The sequence below is a fragment of the Pelmatolapia mariae genome, linkage group LG9 (assembly GCF_036321145.2).
Source record: "Pelmatolapia mariae isolate MD_Pm_ZW linkage group LG9, Pm_UMD_F_2, whole genome shotgun sequence".
NCBI lineage: Eukaryota > Metazoa > Chordata > Actinopteri > Cichliformes > Cichlidae > Pelmatolapia > Pelmatolapia mariae.
Genome location: NC_086235.1, coordinates 24,935,634 through 24,952,482, shown reverse-complemented (window position 1 = coordinate 24,952,482; position 16,849 = coordinate 24,935,634). Strand labels below are relative to the sequence as shown.

At 41.9% G+C, this 16,849-nt stretch overlaps 2 protein-coding genes across 2 annotated transcripts; both read right to left on the bottom strand.

Annotated features, from left to right (window-relative positions):
• Positions 1-40: 40 nt before the first annotated feature.
• si:ch211-196f5.2 (uncharacterized protein LOC556372 homolog) lies at positions 41-1,178 on the bottom strand. Its single transcript, XM_063483219.1, has 4 exons — positions 1,051-1,178; positions 852-951; positions 622-751; positions 41-138 (listed from the first exon to the last, which is right to left on the bottom strand). The coding sequence occupies exons 1-4, from the start codon at positions 1,176-1,178 to the stop codon at positions 41-43; spliced, it is 456 nt and encodes a 151-aa protein (XP_063339289.1).
• Positions 1,179-2,784: 1,606 nt separating this feature from the next.
• rec8b (REC8 meiotic recombination protein b) lies at positions 2,785-15,950 on the bottom strand. The gene is made up of 18 exons (XM_063484130.1): positions 15,895-15,950; positions 15,718-15,786; positions 15,379-15,521; positions 14,192-14,267; positions 13,635-13,752; positions 11,413-11,479; positions 11,238-11,305; positions 10,415-10,496; positions 9,565-9,622; positions 9,194-9,386; positions 8,701-8,835; positions 7,711-7,786; positions 7,145-7,323; positions 6,854-6,893; positions 6,691-6,766; positions 6,453-6,554; positions 3,445-3,551; positions 2,785-3,260 (listed from the first exon to the last, which is right to left on the bottom strand). Exons 1-18 carry the CDS (start codon positions 15,948-15,950, stop codon positions 3,169-3,171), a joined length of 1,737 nt encoding a protein of 578 aa, XP_063340200.1. The 3' UTR covers positions 2,785-3,168.
• Positions 15,951-16,849: the final 899 nt, after the last annotated feature.

Below are 16,849 nucleotides of genomic sequence, written 5' to 3'. Positions count from 1 at the left end.
TAAGTTTGTTCAATTTCAGTTGTACTCATTGTGTTGCTCCTCAGATCTCCCGTTGTCCCTGAGCCTGAGTAAAGCCCGGCAGCTTGTTTTCAGTGTCCAGCGCCATAGTCATCTGCATGGGTGTCAGTCCATTTTCCCCTGATGCAAACACAGAAACACACAGAAGAATCTTTTTGAGCCCATGTGGCATTTTAACTGGAAAACTCATGTCTGAGACATAAGTTCCACATATCGTCAGAGGCTCTGAGGGCTTTTAATTCTGCTCCTACAAGAGTAAATGAATAATTGTCATTTTGAAAAGTGGACCTGATTCCTGACAGCACTGAGGAATGAGGTTTTATTTGGATGCTGACGTAATGTTTGGTACGATTTTTATGTCATTGCCTCAGGCTGTGGCACACCACTGTGATCCACATAAGTCTGACAAGTCACCCGTTATCTGAGAGGTCGCTGCGCACTGCAGGGAGAGTGGCTTTTTTGGGGGGCATGGCAATGAAGAGCTAACAGTGACATAGCAAAGAAAAATCAGAATCAAGAAAGCCTGAGCCAACTTGAACGGCAGCAGAAGTAAGATTAAGAGCCTCACAGATCAAAAGTGTGAGATTTAAACTGCTTCCAGACCTGCACACGTCTGTTTCCAGGGCAGGATATCCATTCCAGTGCGGCAGAAGGAGCGGTCAGTGTGGGCCTCAGTGCTGTACAGGACCTCCTGGAGCTGTTTGTCTCCTGGCTTCTGGGCTTTCACGCGTACCTGAAGGAGAAAACAGGAAAATCAAGTTGCTCTCACTGTCACCTGATTTCCACAGACTGCCATCTGACCACATCCCTGCAGTTGGATCTCACAGCTGTACCTCTAGGATAGTGATCTCTTTCTCCTTCAGCTTCCCTGCTTTGTTTTTCACCTGTGTCTTCTTGGTGTCAACCCAAACCACCCTCTCCTTCACCTCTGACCTGAATATACACACACACACATGAATAAATATTCCTTAGATTGCTTCTTAAAAAAAAAAACCAAAATAAAAACACTTCCTCATACGGAGTGAGACTCACTCTTGGATGCCCAGATCAGCAAGTGTGGTGTCCAGGAAAGGGAAGGGTTGGTTTGCTGGGTCGGGCTGCACCTCGATGGGCAGTGTCACTGACATGGGGATATCCCGCTCCACTATGACGCGCAACATCTTGTTGTGGGACCCCGGGAGCTTCCTGTCTGCCGGTCTGTCAGCCTGCTCCACAGTCGCTGCCTCCTCCAGAGAGCGTTTTGTGTCGTCTGCTGCCAGCTTGACTTGCTGATCTGTATTTCAGGAGGCAGTGGGTTTTTACCCTCTCCCCCTTTGATCCTGTGCGTTATCTTTTAAAACTCGCTATCTGCACCCTTTGGTTCTAGCACGTCTTTATTGTTAAAGATGTTGCTTGCTGTGCTCTTCTGCAGGGTGCTGATGATTCAGTGCTCTGCTTCTTCTGATGGTAAACGCCTCTAGAAAGCCTGAATATGTGAGCGCGTCTGATTCATACAGAGTTCTGCTCTGCCCTCCAGGCTGATATATGCAGCCAGTGTGAATGTGTGTTATGTATCACTCAGATGTTAGGTTCATTAGACTGTCAAGGGTGATGGATGGATGGTTGTGTTTTTAGGGCCAGGTGTATGAGCAGGCCAGCTTCTGCTTTTAAATCAGGTAGAACGTGACCTCATCTATGTGCAGTGTTACACATTTAGTCTTTTTAATTGATTGGTGATTTCAGGCTAAATTAGTGAACTCAGTGACAAGAAAGGAAGTGAAAAAGCGACAAGGTCACTTCAGGTTCAATGTCAACAACACATTCATGACTGCCTAATGAGATAATCCATCCCACCATATCTAGTCCTCCACTTATCGTCAGGCTTCCCCGTGTGCCCTCTGTCTCATTTCTCTGATAGCTGCGGTGAGCAGCAGTCTTTCACATCACAGCGTCACATTTTCCGCTGTAAAGAAAAAAATGCATTCCAACTGCAAGTTTCAATCCTGCTGCTGTAGGACACAAACACAGGACGTGTAGCATCACACCGGGCACACTGTGCGCTGTCCTGTACACTTATCTTCAGCTTTTCATATTCCTTTGGCCACACAGATTGCAGCTTTTTATTGTGTACATACAAACTTTCGTCCCTGCAGTTCCTTTGATGCTGCAGGGACGTTAGACAGGGAATGTCCACTGTTAATGGCCACAGTGACAAACTATCAAAACTAATGTTGAGCAAACTATTGAACCATAAATGTTTTTGTACACAGTGGAAAACGTAGCAGTCAGCCAGCTATTTTTGTACCAAAACATTATGTACAACGGACACTTCTTGGCACGATGTCACCACCTGAATGCATATCGACAAAATTCCCATTCCAGTGTGCTGATGTGAATGAGGATTTCTGCCCTGACCTCAGCTCGGGCTTCTTGGCCTCATCGAGGTATTTGACAAGCAAGCGCTCATATCGCTATTGAGCCATGAGGTCACAGAGGAGTTTTTCTGCCAGGGAGGCACCATCTGGTCCCATCACAGGCAGGAGATAAAGCCTCTGTAACATTTCACATTTCATTAATTTCTATATGCAGCATGTTTCTACAGCATGTGCAGAATCTGAAAGAGAGAGACTGATGTGTAGGCTTTTTCTAAGAGGCTCAGTCATCGTATGACAATGAAGAGAAGTCCAGTCCTTTGAGATGCAAAGAATAAGTAACATTTTATTAAAGATTTTAGTCTTTAAAGAGCTAAAATTTAACACAGCAAATACAAACAGTATAAAAGTGGAGTTAATTTTTATCCTTTTTAATATTTTTAACAGAGAAAATAAAAATATAAAACAAAACAAAAAAAAGCTATAATAATACACCACTCAGTCCAAACTGCAACACTCTCTGTTTAAACACCTGAAAATATAACCATATAAGCAATAAATCTGAACCACATGAGCAGGATAACATTTTTAAAAATATCCTTAAAAATACTGAATTTCCAAGCATAAAAACATGAAACGCTGATGTTTTGTTTTTGTTTGTTTTTTTAAAAAAGGGTCATGTTAATTAAAAGTCACTCATATAATAATCTTCATATGTTATTGATTAAAAACTGGATTTAACAATGTGTTTAGATGAGCTGAATCTCTACTAGGTTTTAGCTGGATGCTGTAGGTGTGTTCAGGCAGCCATCGTCAGCTTAGCAGAGCTTATGGTGATGCTGCTGTAGGGCTCAGTCTGATGCACGGTCACCTGTCCAGCAGACAGGAGCACTGTTGAAAGGAAGCGTCACAGAATAGGGTCATTAAACATGTTACAGAGACCGCACTCTGTGACAGCCTTTGTTACTGTACAATGCAGGGAAGATTGTGAAAGGTCAGCTGTAATGACACATCAATCCACCCCATTCTTCAGAGCTCTAAAAATCAATAAAATCCATTTCTGTCTTTCCCATACCCAGCAGTTTGTAGAATGTGTCAGTTGCAGTGGAGCGATTGGCCTCAGGGGGCAGCAGAGAGTCAAAGATGACTTCACCAAACCTCTGCAGGCTGAAGGTGATCCAGCTGGAAAAGAAAAGGTTTTTTTTATATCTCGAGGAAGTACAGATTACGTTTTTTTAAACAATGAGTTCATTTATTAAGAAAACCAAGTTACCCAAACCTTCCATGTCCTGTGTGAAAATGAGAGAAATCCCTTAAACCAGCACGTCTAACAAGGTAAAGTAGGCTAAAAGCACATCATGCCACAATCTAAAGAAAGAGCTAAGAAAAAAAGTCACTGGCATCAGTCAGTCTGGAAAAGGTTACAAAGCCAGTTCTAAAGTCTGGGGACTCCAGTGAACAACAGTGAGAGCCATTATCCACACATGGAGAAAACCTGGAACAGTGGGAACAATCCAAGGAGTGGCCAGTCTACAAAAATCACTTCAAGAGTGCAGCAATGATTCATCCAGGAGGTCGCAAAAGAACCCAGAACATCTAATGAACTGCAGGCCTCACTTGTCTCTGTTAAGGTCAGAGTTCATGATTTAATGATAAGAAAGAGACCGGGCAAAAATGGCACCCATGGGAGAGTCCAAGGAGAAAACCACTGCTGAGCAAACAGAACACAAAGGCTCAACTCACATCTGTTAAAAAGCATCTTGATGTTCCCAGAGACTTTTGGAAAAACACTCCAATAAAATAATTCTGAAAAGAAGAGTGGGCCAAAATTCCTCGACAGTGATGTGAATGACTCACTATCAGTTATCAATCATGTCTGATTGTAGTTCTTGCTGCCAAGGGTGGTGCAGCCAGTTGTTAAGCTTAGGCGGTTATTTCATTTTTACACAAGGGATATGTAGTTTTGGATAGTTATTTTCATTTAATAAATGAAATCATCATTTCACCAAACTGCATTTTGTATTTACTTGGGTTGTATTTGTCAGATATTAAAATCTGGAATGTGAAAATTTACAAAAAACTATGAAATCATGAAGGGAGCAAATACTTTTTCACAGTATTTGACATTTAAACAAAATCTATCAGGGATACGTGTCAGACTCATCCCTCAGGTCTGCTGCTTCCTTTCTGTTTAGAATTTCAAAGCAAATGTCCAACAACTTAGAAAGCAGGTCAACCTGTTATGCTGGAGGCAAAAAGTGTATATGCAACTACACATGTTACCGGACATGAATATAATTATAGATGCACTGTAATCAACAGTTTCACTGTCTGACGCATGACCTGAATAAAAATTAGAATTTTGCAAGATAGAAACCAGATCAAACCGACAGGGAGACTCCAGGTGTGTAGATGACAGCTCAGTGCAACAGCCCTGAAAACACTGAAGACAAGTGTGCATCAAAAGACGAGTGACCCCAACACTGTCACATAAGCAAGGATGTGAAAATGTCTCAGATGCTGTTTGTTGGCACACATTCGATAAAGATTACGAGTGTTGTTAAGCGTTGTTTTGGCCTGCGTTAGAAAAGGAAAGTCACTGTGTTTCTCTTCATGCAATTCAACCAACACAGCTGGAACTCTGAATAAAGAGACTAGTTGTCCTAGTTTTCAAACTGTAGCCATTAATGGTTCACCTTTAAAAGTCTGCCACAGCCTACCTTCAAATACAAAGAGCAGAGTAGCATGTCGTGCAACAAAAACTAATCACCTTGGGGCGATTCTGGCAACAGAGCAGAGTCTGGACTCTTCAGATCTCAACACGAGTGGATATTAGAGCACTAACGCGCATGTGGAGGCTGGGCAGCATTAACAAAGAGCCTGCACTCAGGAGCCAGAAAGGATTAAAAAGTAAAGAAAGATCCTTCAGCATCCTGTATTATCACAGTGACTCTTACATGTTTACCTATGTTGCGACACATGTGTCAAACTCCTTCAGTTGGGGCTGTGTGGGCACACCTCCGCGACACCTTAAAGCTGACGAGCTAAAGGTGCCACTACACCCTCGGCAGTGGTCGCTTCGCTCGTCTTTATTCCCACTGTTAAGGTGCAAGAAGCCACTGCGGTATTCTTCTAAACAGTTGCAACATCTCCCTCTGTGTGTTCGTGTGTCTCTGAGCTACTGTGCAGAACTATTATTAAAATAATCATAAAAACAGGCACGATCGTACACTCGTGTCTTGCACGACCGGCCGATGTGTCACAAAGATCATGTCTCACGACACAGGATGAGATGTAAAAATCATCCCATGACACGAGCATAAAAACGGCCCGACACAGAGTGGGACAAAGCAAGCAGAGGTGGACAATTTCAAAAGATGTTCGCTGTTTTACAAAGAGTACAGAGAGGTCTGCGCATGTAATCAGCAAGAGACGATCTCTGTTTTCAGGGAATATCACTTCTATTGATATACTGAATATATGAGAAAGAAACCCTCGGAGCTGATAAGAGGCAAGCAGTGTCAGGTAGACCATTTAGATGAGGACTTCCACATAAACTGCAAACTTAATTTACAATTCAAAACCTTTCTTTGTGCGCCCACTTTCATATGAGCTGCCTGGCTTGTGCTATATATGTAAACCACCTGATCAGAGGGTTTTTTTCCCTTATATTTCCCACACAGCCACTGACATGTTAAGACTTACAAATAAGCACTTTGTTCCCACTTTGCTTTTACATAAGGACTGATTTTGTTTAATCAAATTCATGCTACAAGCAACTGTCACACTCAGGCTGATGAGCAGGTTGTTAGGAGTTGGCGGTGTGGGCGCCATAATGAGAACATATAGTTCAGGATTCATGTGGACCAGATTGTAAAGACAGGCACGTCAATAACATCTATAGGTCTGGTCCACAATGTAACTCTCATTTCAAACAGTGGGCATCAGTGAGACTGAGTTTGACACAGCTGCAAATGTCTTTCATGCATTTCTTGGAGTTACAAAGTATGTTTGTGTCAGTGTGAGTGTGTTTGTGCGTGTTTGCTAGCTTATGTTTAGAGTGTTTCTTGCAGCACAAAGCACCTCAGCATGTCCCTGCTGTCTGCGTAAGTCTGAGCCTCGGGCATCTCAATCCTTTCTTCTGCTATGGGCTCCATTGGTTGTTGGACTTCCTCCTGCAGAGACCTGCAGACACACACACACACACACACACACACACACACACACACACACACACACACACACACACATAAACACAAACACACAGTGATCTGTTTCTTATGCACCGAGCTGTCCATCTTTCTATCCATCTGAGACTTACCATCTGCTGATGGAAGTAACGGCATCGCTTACTGATCGATCTTCTTTGGACATGTCCAGCATCATATCTGACACAGCTGCTTACACACACAAACACACAGTGAGTGGCTTTGCGCTCCTAAAAAATCTAAGTAATCTGTGTCGAAGACGAGAGTTCTTCTTACATGAGCCCTCTGTGCTTTGCAGTCTTAAATCACTGGGTATCTGAGAAAGAGAGAGAGTAAAGAAATAGAAGTGAGGTTTATAATCTGATTTATTTCACCAATGAGCTGCACAGACTGAGCTGGCAGACTACCACTGCGGGCTAGCTGGATACCAGATAAGCCTTATTATTACAACTCTGGCTCCACAAACACCCTCTCAGAATAGGATGGCATTACAGTGGAGTTTGGTAAGATTACCACTACTTTACATCAAAATCCTCCTCGTCGATGGTTAAATGTACGCAGACCCACCTCCTTCATGGACGAGTGCCTTCTCTTCCTCTCTGCCCTCATTATCTCTCTCTCTTGCTCTGACCCCAATCTCCCCTCCTCTTCTTCTTCCTCCTCCCCTTTCTCTTTTTCTTGTTTGGGCAGGACAGCGAGTGAGGCCTGCTGTTTCCATAGCGTCTGGAGGTCAGTGTGAAGGAGGGCTGTAGATAGGGCAAAAGGGTTTTTTTTTCACTACAGCTATAGTTTTTTTCACTATAGCTGATGACTGTGTTTGAGATTAGCCCCACCTATTAACATGCTGCTATATGAAGCGATGCATTCAGTACTAGCAAACACTGTCAGAGGCCCAGTGAGGCTGAAGCTGATTAGAAACATGCACAACATTTATGTGGCGAACAGACAAGTTGCAGCATTTCTCTCTCTTTATTTATCAGGCTTCCTTACATGATGCACAGGGATTTTATACTGCTCAATCCGTCTGTGCTTTCATTACTTGAGAATAAAAGGCTTAGAAATAATGGTTCTACACAGCTACACAGTTACTGTTGACTGAATTCAACAGTAACTGTGTAGCTCCTGGTACTTACATCCACAGGGGGCGCTGAAGAGCTGAGCAGGAGTGGCACACGTGGTCACAGACAGGAAGTCCAGCAACACGTCTGACTGAGAGAAAAAACAAGATTTCAGAGTGAAGGTTCTGGTGCAGCGATGGAGGAGGGAGGAGGAGGAGGAGGGGGAGCAATCACAGCATATCAGAGGAATTTAAACATGGTAGGAAGGCAGGAAAGGAGCAACAAAGAAGGAAGGCAATGAAATCAATAAGCACTATTCCAGTGGGCAGAGAAGGAATAGAAGTGGAGAGCAGGAGTTTAATTAACAGACACCCTGGTGAATAGACACTTTGATGGCAAGACTTTGATTACAGAACAGCAGAGACTGAAAATCGGTCAGTCAACCACTGATCCCCGTCAACTGAACCAGGAACATCCAGCGAAGACGGATTTTAGTATGGAGTCTTTGTGTCTATTGCCTCTTTTCCATTAGTACCTACTCTGCTCAACTCAACTCCATTTTGGTTGTTTTCCACTATAATCGAGTACCACTTTGCTACGTGTGGGTCGTTATAGTAACGCGGACAAAAGTCCCGTGACGTGATTTGCATGTAACACAAACACAATAACAGCAGATGATGATTATCTACCTGCTGCTCAGTGTATGGCTTTTTGTCAGACTCAGGGACCGTGCTGTTTTTTTGTGGCTCTCATGACGCCAATGACAGGCCAACTGTTGGCATGCAGTCTGTTGACGACACATTTTCGGATTGCCTCGGATCACCTGAAATCTGACAGGAGGTAACAAAAAGTCTAATGGAAAGCCCTAAAAAATGGATTGAATCAAGTCGAGTAGACACTCATGGAAAAGGTCTATATGTGTCTGAGAAGAAAAGAAGCTGTTAAATGTGTACATAACTCCAGCAGTTATGTGATGCAAACTGCCATTCAAAATCTGATATATTTAGACTGAATTCATTCAGATAAATCTTTAAAAGTTCAGTGATGTCATCTTATTCTAACTACCAGTCTGAGCGTCTCGGCCCTCGGGTTCCCGATCTGCTCCTCCATCACTCTTTCAGATATCTGGACCTGAGGGTCTGCAAAGACCAGCTGACGCCTGCGTCTTCCACCGCGCTTCCTGAGAGGAGGAGCAGCCACCTGGTGGCACAGCAACAATCATACGTTTACAGTGCAATGACTTAACAGTCCGGGGTACGCATACTGGAAAATATGCAGCTCCGTGTTGACACACCTACACATGCTTTCTATTATTTGTTTCTAAAACAAAACAAACTGCTCGTGAGTCACTGGGCTATACCGGTGTCATAAAAACAAGCTGTCATGACAGTGTTTCCTACACAATCATCGTTCAACAGCCTAAAAATAAAACATAGCTTTAATAGCTGTTTTTCCATCAACAAAAACCAGAGCCTTTCAGATGCATCCCACACAGACACACCGGAAATCTTTTACTTTTTCACAAAACAGTAAAAGTGAGCAGTCCTCCTTATCCCACCTCATCACAGGGCCTTTCTGTCGTTCTGTCCCCCTCTCTCCCAGATGCCCCAGAGGGTGGAGATGGCATGGCAACTTGTACAGGGGTCATCTCTAGGGCAATGGTTGCCAAAGGAACCGCCATAGGCTGACCTGTCTCCTCATCCAGCAGCCACACACTGTCCCGGTCTGTCCCCAACACCACCTCCTCCAGCCTGGAAACACACACGTAGCACGACACTGAAAATGTTCATGAGACGAAAACTGTTATCACACCTTTGAGACACACATAAATATTCCTGTAAGTCTGCGGTCTATTTTCTGTGCACGGGCCGTAACAGCCAGTGGAAACACAAACCATGTTTGTCACTTTTGTTTCTAACCAGGACTCACTGATCAGCAGAAGACATGGCTCCTTTCCAGCTGCTCTCCTCTGTCTGCTCCTCTGCATCTGTTTAACACGTGTTGTACACAATGCTCAGAGAAACAAGACGCATACAAACTAACAGTTTTCACCAAATGACCCAAACTAATGAATTAAATGGCTTAAATCTATTCTAATAAGACCCTAAAAAATCCTTTTCTACTCTCTCACTCATGTTTTAACAGAGAAAATTGGAACTAAATACAAGCTACTCACATGTTGTCCTGTCTTTTATAATTTTTGTCAGAGCAGAAGAGGTGATCTAAAGTTTCTGCCTCTCTGCTCTCCAATGAAGCCAACCAGTTTCCAGAAAATAAATGTTTTCTTTCTGGCAGCAAAAGCACTCACATGGGGTCAGAGCGGCTCTTTTTCCAATTATAGCCGTGGCACAAAGAATTTGACCCGGCTGATGGGGGCAGTCACATTACAACAGGCTTTCTCCTTACTCAGAATGGGGTCTTGTTGTAGGTGACCACATGCTTACAGTAAAGTAAATAAGTTCCGGTTTTGGCAGAAATCGATGCCTTTTCCTGTTATTTCTCAGGATTTCATAAACAAAAACTTCTTCAAGGCTTGGAATTAATGAAGCTAGCTTCAAATGTGGGTGACCTGTCTTTGCCACTCCTAAAACCTCTTAGAAGAGAGTGCCAAAAATTTCCTCTAGGCAGAGAAAAAACCCTGTGCAAGAGAGGGACGTGTTGCAGAGCTGATAAGAATTTCTGCAAAGCTAAAACATGACGTCAGGCTAAACACATAAAACCCTGTTATATGTGCACAGTGCTTATCACAGAGGACAATCAATGAGTCTGACAGAAACACCTTTATGGAACTGGTCAGCTTGGTCCATCAACAAGTCGATCTCTCTGGCTGTAGCTTCAGGAAGATCAGCTCCCTCGAAATCCTGACACAGAAAATGTAAGACGAGTAAACAAAAGAACAAACAGAAATAAAAATACAGCAGCAGCAACAGAGCTGAGAGTACAGATATCACCATGTTTCTGCCTGCATAGCAAAACTAAACTCATGAGACTGACAGTGCAACAGGGATGTGAGCAGCATGTCTCTGTGAGCAAACTGTGCACGCAGGCTGATGTAATTAAGCCCGATCTTATCAAGCCAAAATGGATATCATCAGCTGATGCGGTTCATGAGGGCCATTGGCAGTCTTTAAGTGACAGAGCGAGGAGGCTAATACTGTGTGATGGTCCTGCTCGTCTTACAGTAAGGAAACACATCGCTCTGCCTTCTTTTAAGCCCTGTGGATATTTAGAAGTGATTTCAGGTCTGTCATTTTGATCCACATTCCCTCACACCACTCACTTCACTTCACTTATACACACTGGATTGGTTTGAGCACTTCAAAATAAGAGTTCTTATAAATATCTGGCCTTGTTTAACAGTAAACATCTTTCTCACAAGAACATGTGACAGCGTAGTACATCTCCTGCCTTTGATGCTGTTCCCTCGTCACAAAGCATGAGGCACACAGGAAGCAGGCTTCTAGCTTGTGACAAAGATGTTAACTGGAGATGTTGTGGGCACACGGTCCACATCCTGGCTCAGTGATTCACCAGGACGCCTGCTGTAACTAAAAATGATGACTGGGGTGTTTCTTGTCCCCGCACTATGACAGAGAGTTTACCTCAGCAGCGGTGATGATGAAGTGCTCCTTCTCAGTTAGAGTGATGGCAGCTGGAGGTGACCTGAAACCTGGTTTAACATTGCAGGAGGAATTAGGAGCACAAGGATGTGAGAGTAGCTGAGATTCAAATGGGGAGCAGCTACAGCTTTTTAAAATGCCAGAGTTTTCATCTCACCTCGTGTGGTGTGGGGACTGGGCACCAGGGAGTGCTGTGAACCAACATCTTCAATCACAAACCCTGTCTGGAAGCGCACATCACAAACACGTAACAAACACTTATGATGCAGTGCAGCGATCCTTTGAATCCATACAACGTTGACTCATTCTACTCATTACAGATTAAGAGGACAAAGTTCAAGCCCAGGTCTGCCAGATTTACAGCACCCACACTCAGCAAGGAGTTATTCACTGTGATTTAACTGACTCAACACTATGAAGTATTGTAAGCAGGGAGAAATATAGTGCACAACCCCATTGCCACACGACTCGGGGTGTAAATAAAACCAGAATGCAATGACTTGCAAATCTCACAAACCCATATTTTATTCACAGTAGCAGTAATATAGTAATATACCAAATGTTTAAACTGAGCGAATGCAACAATTCAGGAAAAAAAACCTTTTAATGGCAGCAACATGTTTCAAAAAAGTTTTTACAGGGCCACATTTACTGCTGTGTATCATCCCCTCATCTTTTAACAACAGTCTGTAAACATCTGGAAGCTGAGGAGAGCAGCTGCTGGACTTTTGGGAGAGGAATACAGTCCCGACAGTCCGGGGTCTTCTCTTGATGTGCCAAATGTTTCCATTTGCTTTAAAACCTGTTTACACCCTTCAACACTGATGGTACTTTTACAGGTGTGCAAGGTGCCAATACTATAGGCACTAACGCCATCAGAGATGGCTTTTGAACCGAATGTTGATAACAACCCGGATGGTTCCTCTTCTCTTTAATCTGAATGATAGGGCATCTATAACAGAATAATTTCATTTTAAATGAGCTTTTGCCAAGAGAAGGGCAGGATCACGTTCATGTGGGGCTTCTTCTCGTCACGATAAGAACTTTAACCTGCATTTTGGAGGGGCATGGTGAATTGTGCTCACACACATGCCTGTTTTAATGCAGTGAGACCTGAGGCTCTGAAGATCATCTCATGGGCATCCCATACTAATTTTTGGCCTTGACCCTTGCACACAGATTTCTCCAGGTTCTCTTAATCTTTTGAGTCTTATGATTATGTACTGTAGATGATGAAATATATGTTGAAAAGGGATTTTTTTTTCTGAAGTTGTTCTGCAATTTGTTTTTGTCTTCTTCTTTTTTTTGCATTTTTTTCTGAGAAACCTCTTTAAGTTCCTCTTTTTATACCCAGTCACATTGCTCCACTAGGCAACTTCTTAACTGAAAAATGTTCCTCCAGCTGTTTCTTTATTGTACCACTTACTTACTCAGTGCTTTTCCAGCCTTTTGTTGCCCCATGCCAACTTTTCTGAGACATGTCGCTGCCATAAAAATTCAAAATGAGGTGTTATCCTTCCCGAAATAGCACAAGATATGTTGATATGTTTTCTGTGATCTATTGTGAATAAAATATGGTTTTATGAGATTTGTAAATCACTGCATTTTCCCCCCAGTTTATTTCAAACCCAACTTCTTTGGAATTAGGTTTGTAAACCCCAAAAGGTTGATTCTGTTCACCTGGACGTGACGTTTTTTAGTGCGAGAAACGTTTCGTCACTCATCCAAGTGACTTCTTCAGTCTCAGCTGACTGGAGGTTTCCCCAACCTTATAAAAAGTACATTTGCACAATAACTAAAACCAGCCCACTGAATGAACAATGGGCTGCGAGGTCAGCTCCTTGATCATTAATATGCTAATTGTCATGACCATTGATCAAAAACCACTGATCAAAGCCCATTTGTAAACATTACCATAAAACAATAATCCAAGTAAATGGTGCATGTGTAATTTGTGGTAACAAACAAACAAAACTGTGCGAAATAATAGTAAGTTCTGCATTTATATGACCAGTCACAATTTCAGGACATCGGATGTTTGTCTGTGTGTTAGGATAAAGACTAAATGTCACAAATAGTCTTGCATATGAAGCTCAACACTGAACTCATCTTTACAAGTCAGAAGATTTTTTTGGAAACAGGAGTTCGCCTGCATGTGTGAAATCCTGCAAGCTTCTATTATTATGATTCATGGTCAATCTAATCATTATTGTAACAGTAGCAGCTACTGCTGCCTCTCACCTGCATGCTTACAGAGCGATCACTTGCTATGACAAGCACGGTCCTTGGCAATGGTGACTGCAGTCCCTCTGTAGCTTACCTGACATATTACAGAGGCATGCATATATAATATTGGTGTATAATGGTGGCTGTATGTACCTGGGGTAATTTGTATGGGCTGGGTAGGTGGTGAGATTCCATGATACCAAAGAAGGGATCCTGAGCTCCTTCTGCCTCCTCCATCATGTACAGGATGTCAGGCATATCCAAAGCATTCCTACAGTGTGATACACCAATGTTATTACTCAACATATTCAAACACTGCACACATTTTTGAATTTGCAGTTTCTAATAATATAAATTATCACTGGAATAAGACTAGAGCTCCTTCATATCACACAAAATGGATTAATAAATAGCAAAGTGCATAACATTACTGCTGTTCCATAATGTGGCTTATGAAACATTGATGAAGCTATTTAAAGGGAAGGAGAGCCATTTGTCCACTCATTTAAACACCACATTCTCCATTTTACTGTTTATTACTCCAAACAATCTGTTTGTCATCTCATAAATATTCAACAACCAGCCTGTGAGCTCACACTTCCCCAAACAGCTAAAACTTCCTGACAGTTCTGCTAATTTTTTTTCAGATGCCGCAAGAGACAAAACTTTCTTCCCCTGTGGATTAGCACACTGTGCGTGCATACACAGACCTGCCAGACTCAGCCATGTCTATAGGTACACATCTTTTACAGCGCAGCAGGCGGTCTATGGTTTGTTGAACCTCCTCTGGAAAACAGAAAAATTATGCACAGGACTCGTACAAAAAAACAGAGATGCAAGAAGAGGCATCACATGTAAGTTAACAGTGACAAATGTACTAAAGGTCACTTCAAGCTAACATGTGTATTCAACATCCTCATTGATAAAAGAGTATTTAGGTTGCCTGTACCGGCAACCTGTCCAGGATGTACCCGACCTCTCCCCCAAAGCCAGGAGCGCCTCCAGCCCCATAGGACCTTCAACTGAATAAGCATATAAAAAATGGATGTCTGGACAAATAAAAATGAGCATGGAGGATGTTTGTGTCAAATTTTACAATGACCATACCAAACTCCACTAAGCCCTGCTTAATAATACCATATAAACATCATACCCACACACTTGGAGGTTTTATTGTACTGGTGGGTGAAATTAAATGCCACTACAGACAATGGCTGCTTTCTTGGCATCTCCTCCTGCTGATCATCCTGCATTATGTTTCACCGTTTTCATCAACCATGACAGCAGCATGATTGCGAATCTGTCGGATGCAATATCATCGTCAGGCTGCAATTTGAGACCTGATGAATCGAGACTGTTGCGCTGTGTTTGATGATGTTGCTTTCATTAGTTCCATATTGGCTTCTAAATCACACTTATCAGGGGGAGCTGGGATGATAGCATTGTTTTGGTTTTTGCACCAAAACAGTTTTCATGATGCAGAGAGAAGGTGACAAACACAATCTGTCTGATGTGTTTTGCATAAAGTAAACAAGCTGGGCTTTTTTCCCAGTTAACATCAATCATGAAAAATAATGAAGCTGCTCTGTTTTTGCTTTTGGTTTATTTGAGTTAGTGTTTTTTTGTTGGGTTTTTTTTGGTTCAATTGAAAATCATTTTGCCAACCAACTCCCTTTTTTTGCTAATCCTATATAAGCAAGCTACCATGAAATGATTCCCATTTATTTTTTAATCCATGTTAGTCATCTCCTCAGTGTTTTGTATACACTTTCAAATTTGACAACTACTGCAGTGACTCAACTTGCAGTGCAGTGTGTAGGCAAAGCAGAGGAATGTCATGGCCGATCACATGATTTCAGTTTCTCTTGTTTCTGCTGTCTTTCTGTTTGTTCCTCACCAAGCAAGAAGCCACACTGCCTGTGGTAGACTACAACCACTCCATACTGCAGCTGAGAGGACAGGTACAGAGAGAACCGAGGCCTGGGCAGGCTGGGTTGTGGTGGAGGAACCTGTGCAGTCACATAATCCAAAATCTCCCCGCTGTAAACATTCAAAATGAGGCAGAGAAATCTTGATTAAATGTGCACAGTAAAACTTAGCTGCATAATTTACTGGCAAATGGAGATGTAGTGAAGTGCTAAGTTTGAACTAAGTAACCTAAACTAGTCTAAACCTTTGCTAATCTACTTTCAGCTATTTTATCAGCCTTGCTATATAAAAACGTGCACATTCATACCAGGTCCGCTTGACATTGACTCTCAGAAGCTCTCTGCGGGTCACCCTGATGCCTTTAGTGGCTGCTAACCTGAATAACAAAACACATTTACAAAATTTAGACATAACAGTTAGCTAGTCAGGAGGTAATGTCCATCAGGACTTCTTGCTAATGCTTTGAAGCAACTTGTAGACTCACCAAATTGTGGAAAAACATCCAGAATGTCGCTGGAGCACATTGGGGTAGTAAAACATTTTGTCTTACCTGTGAATAAAAATGCAAGAAGTTAAAGAAAAGAGGACCAAATTTAGGAACTAGATTAAAACACCAATCTTTGCCGAAATTTAAGTCTCGGTTTCCCGCCTCAAATCATGCTCCACCAATCCAGTTTCAGATTCAGGACATTGATCGTAAACACCCATGATGCGTTCAAGTACTAAAAATAAATTCATTGCTGCAAAAATAAATGTAAGATGAGTAGTTTTGTTAGATTTTACCCGTATAAAGAAAAACTAACATAGAGCCTTAATCTTTTTTACAATTAAAAAGGGCATCAAATTACTCTAAAACTGATGATTAAGACTGATAGCAGTACTCAAGTACTATATGGCTTTAGGTTTTACTTGTTCCCATTTAATGTAATACTATATAAGTCTGCTCCCTTCGTGAACAAATGGATTTTTTTGTTTTTATTTTTTGTTTTATTTATTTCACAGCCATACTAGTTGCAAACACTAAAACTTTAAAATGCAAAGTATTTGAACTGACTATATTTATGGTTTTTTATAATCATAATATAATTGCCTGAAGCACATCTATATTTGTATGTTCCCTGTGTAGGGCACACTGAGTGCCAACAGGTATATGGGGTATACAAACATTTTATACAACAGTTCAACCAAGCGCAGAATGAAGTGTCGTAATGTATAATAGCACTGTAGCACATGCATGTATATTTGTATGTTCCCTATCTGTATACTTGCTAGTATTTAAAAAATATTTAAAAATTTTATATAAAGTTTTCATAGTTACTAAACAATATATAAAATATAGCACCTAGACTGTGGTGGCATAGCATAGGAAAGTATAGAAAGTTCAGTTTTGTTGAGTTATGATGCCATTATTTTGATAAAGATTAAAAATATAGCTATAG

What these genes read in the sequence shown, in the direction of transcription:
- si:ch211-196f5.2 (XM_063483219.1), bottom strand. Translation starts at nt 1,178, where the DNA reads ATGTTGCGCGTCATAGTGGAGCGGGATATCCCCATGTCAGTGACACTG. An exon ending in GCTGATCTGGGCATCCAAGA is followed by an intron (nt 952 to 1,050) that starts GTGAGTCTCACT and finishes GTGTATATTCAG; the next exon opens with GTCAGAGGTGAAGGAGAGGG. An exon ending in AAGAGATCACTATCCTAGAG is followed by an intron (nt 752 to 851) that starts GTACAGCTGTGA and finishes TTTCTCCTTCAG; the next exon opens with GTACGCGTGAAAGCCCAGAA.
- rec8b (XM_063484130.1), bottom strand. Translation starts at nt 15,950, where the DNA reads ATGTTTTACTACCCCAATGTGCTCCAGCGACATTCTGGATGTTTTTCC. An exon ending in GTCAATGTCAAGCGGACCTG is followed by an intron (nt 15,522 to 15,717) that starts GTATGAATGTGC and finishes GAATGTTTACAG; the next exon opens with CGGGGAGATTTTGGATTATG. An exon ending in GGGCCGAGACGCTCAGACTG is followed by an intron (nt 7,787 to 8,700) that starts GTAGTTAGAATA and finishes TTTTTCTCTCAG; the next exon opens with TCAGACGTGTTGCTGGACTT.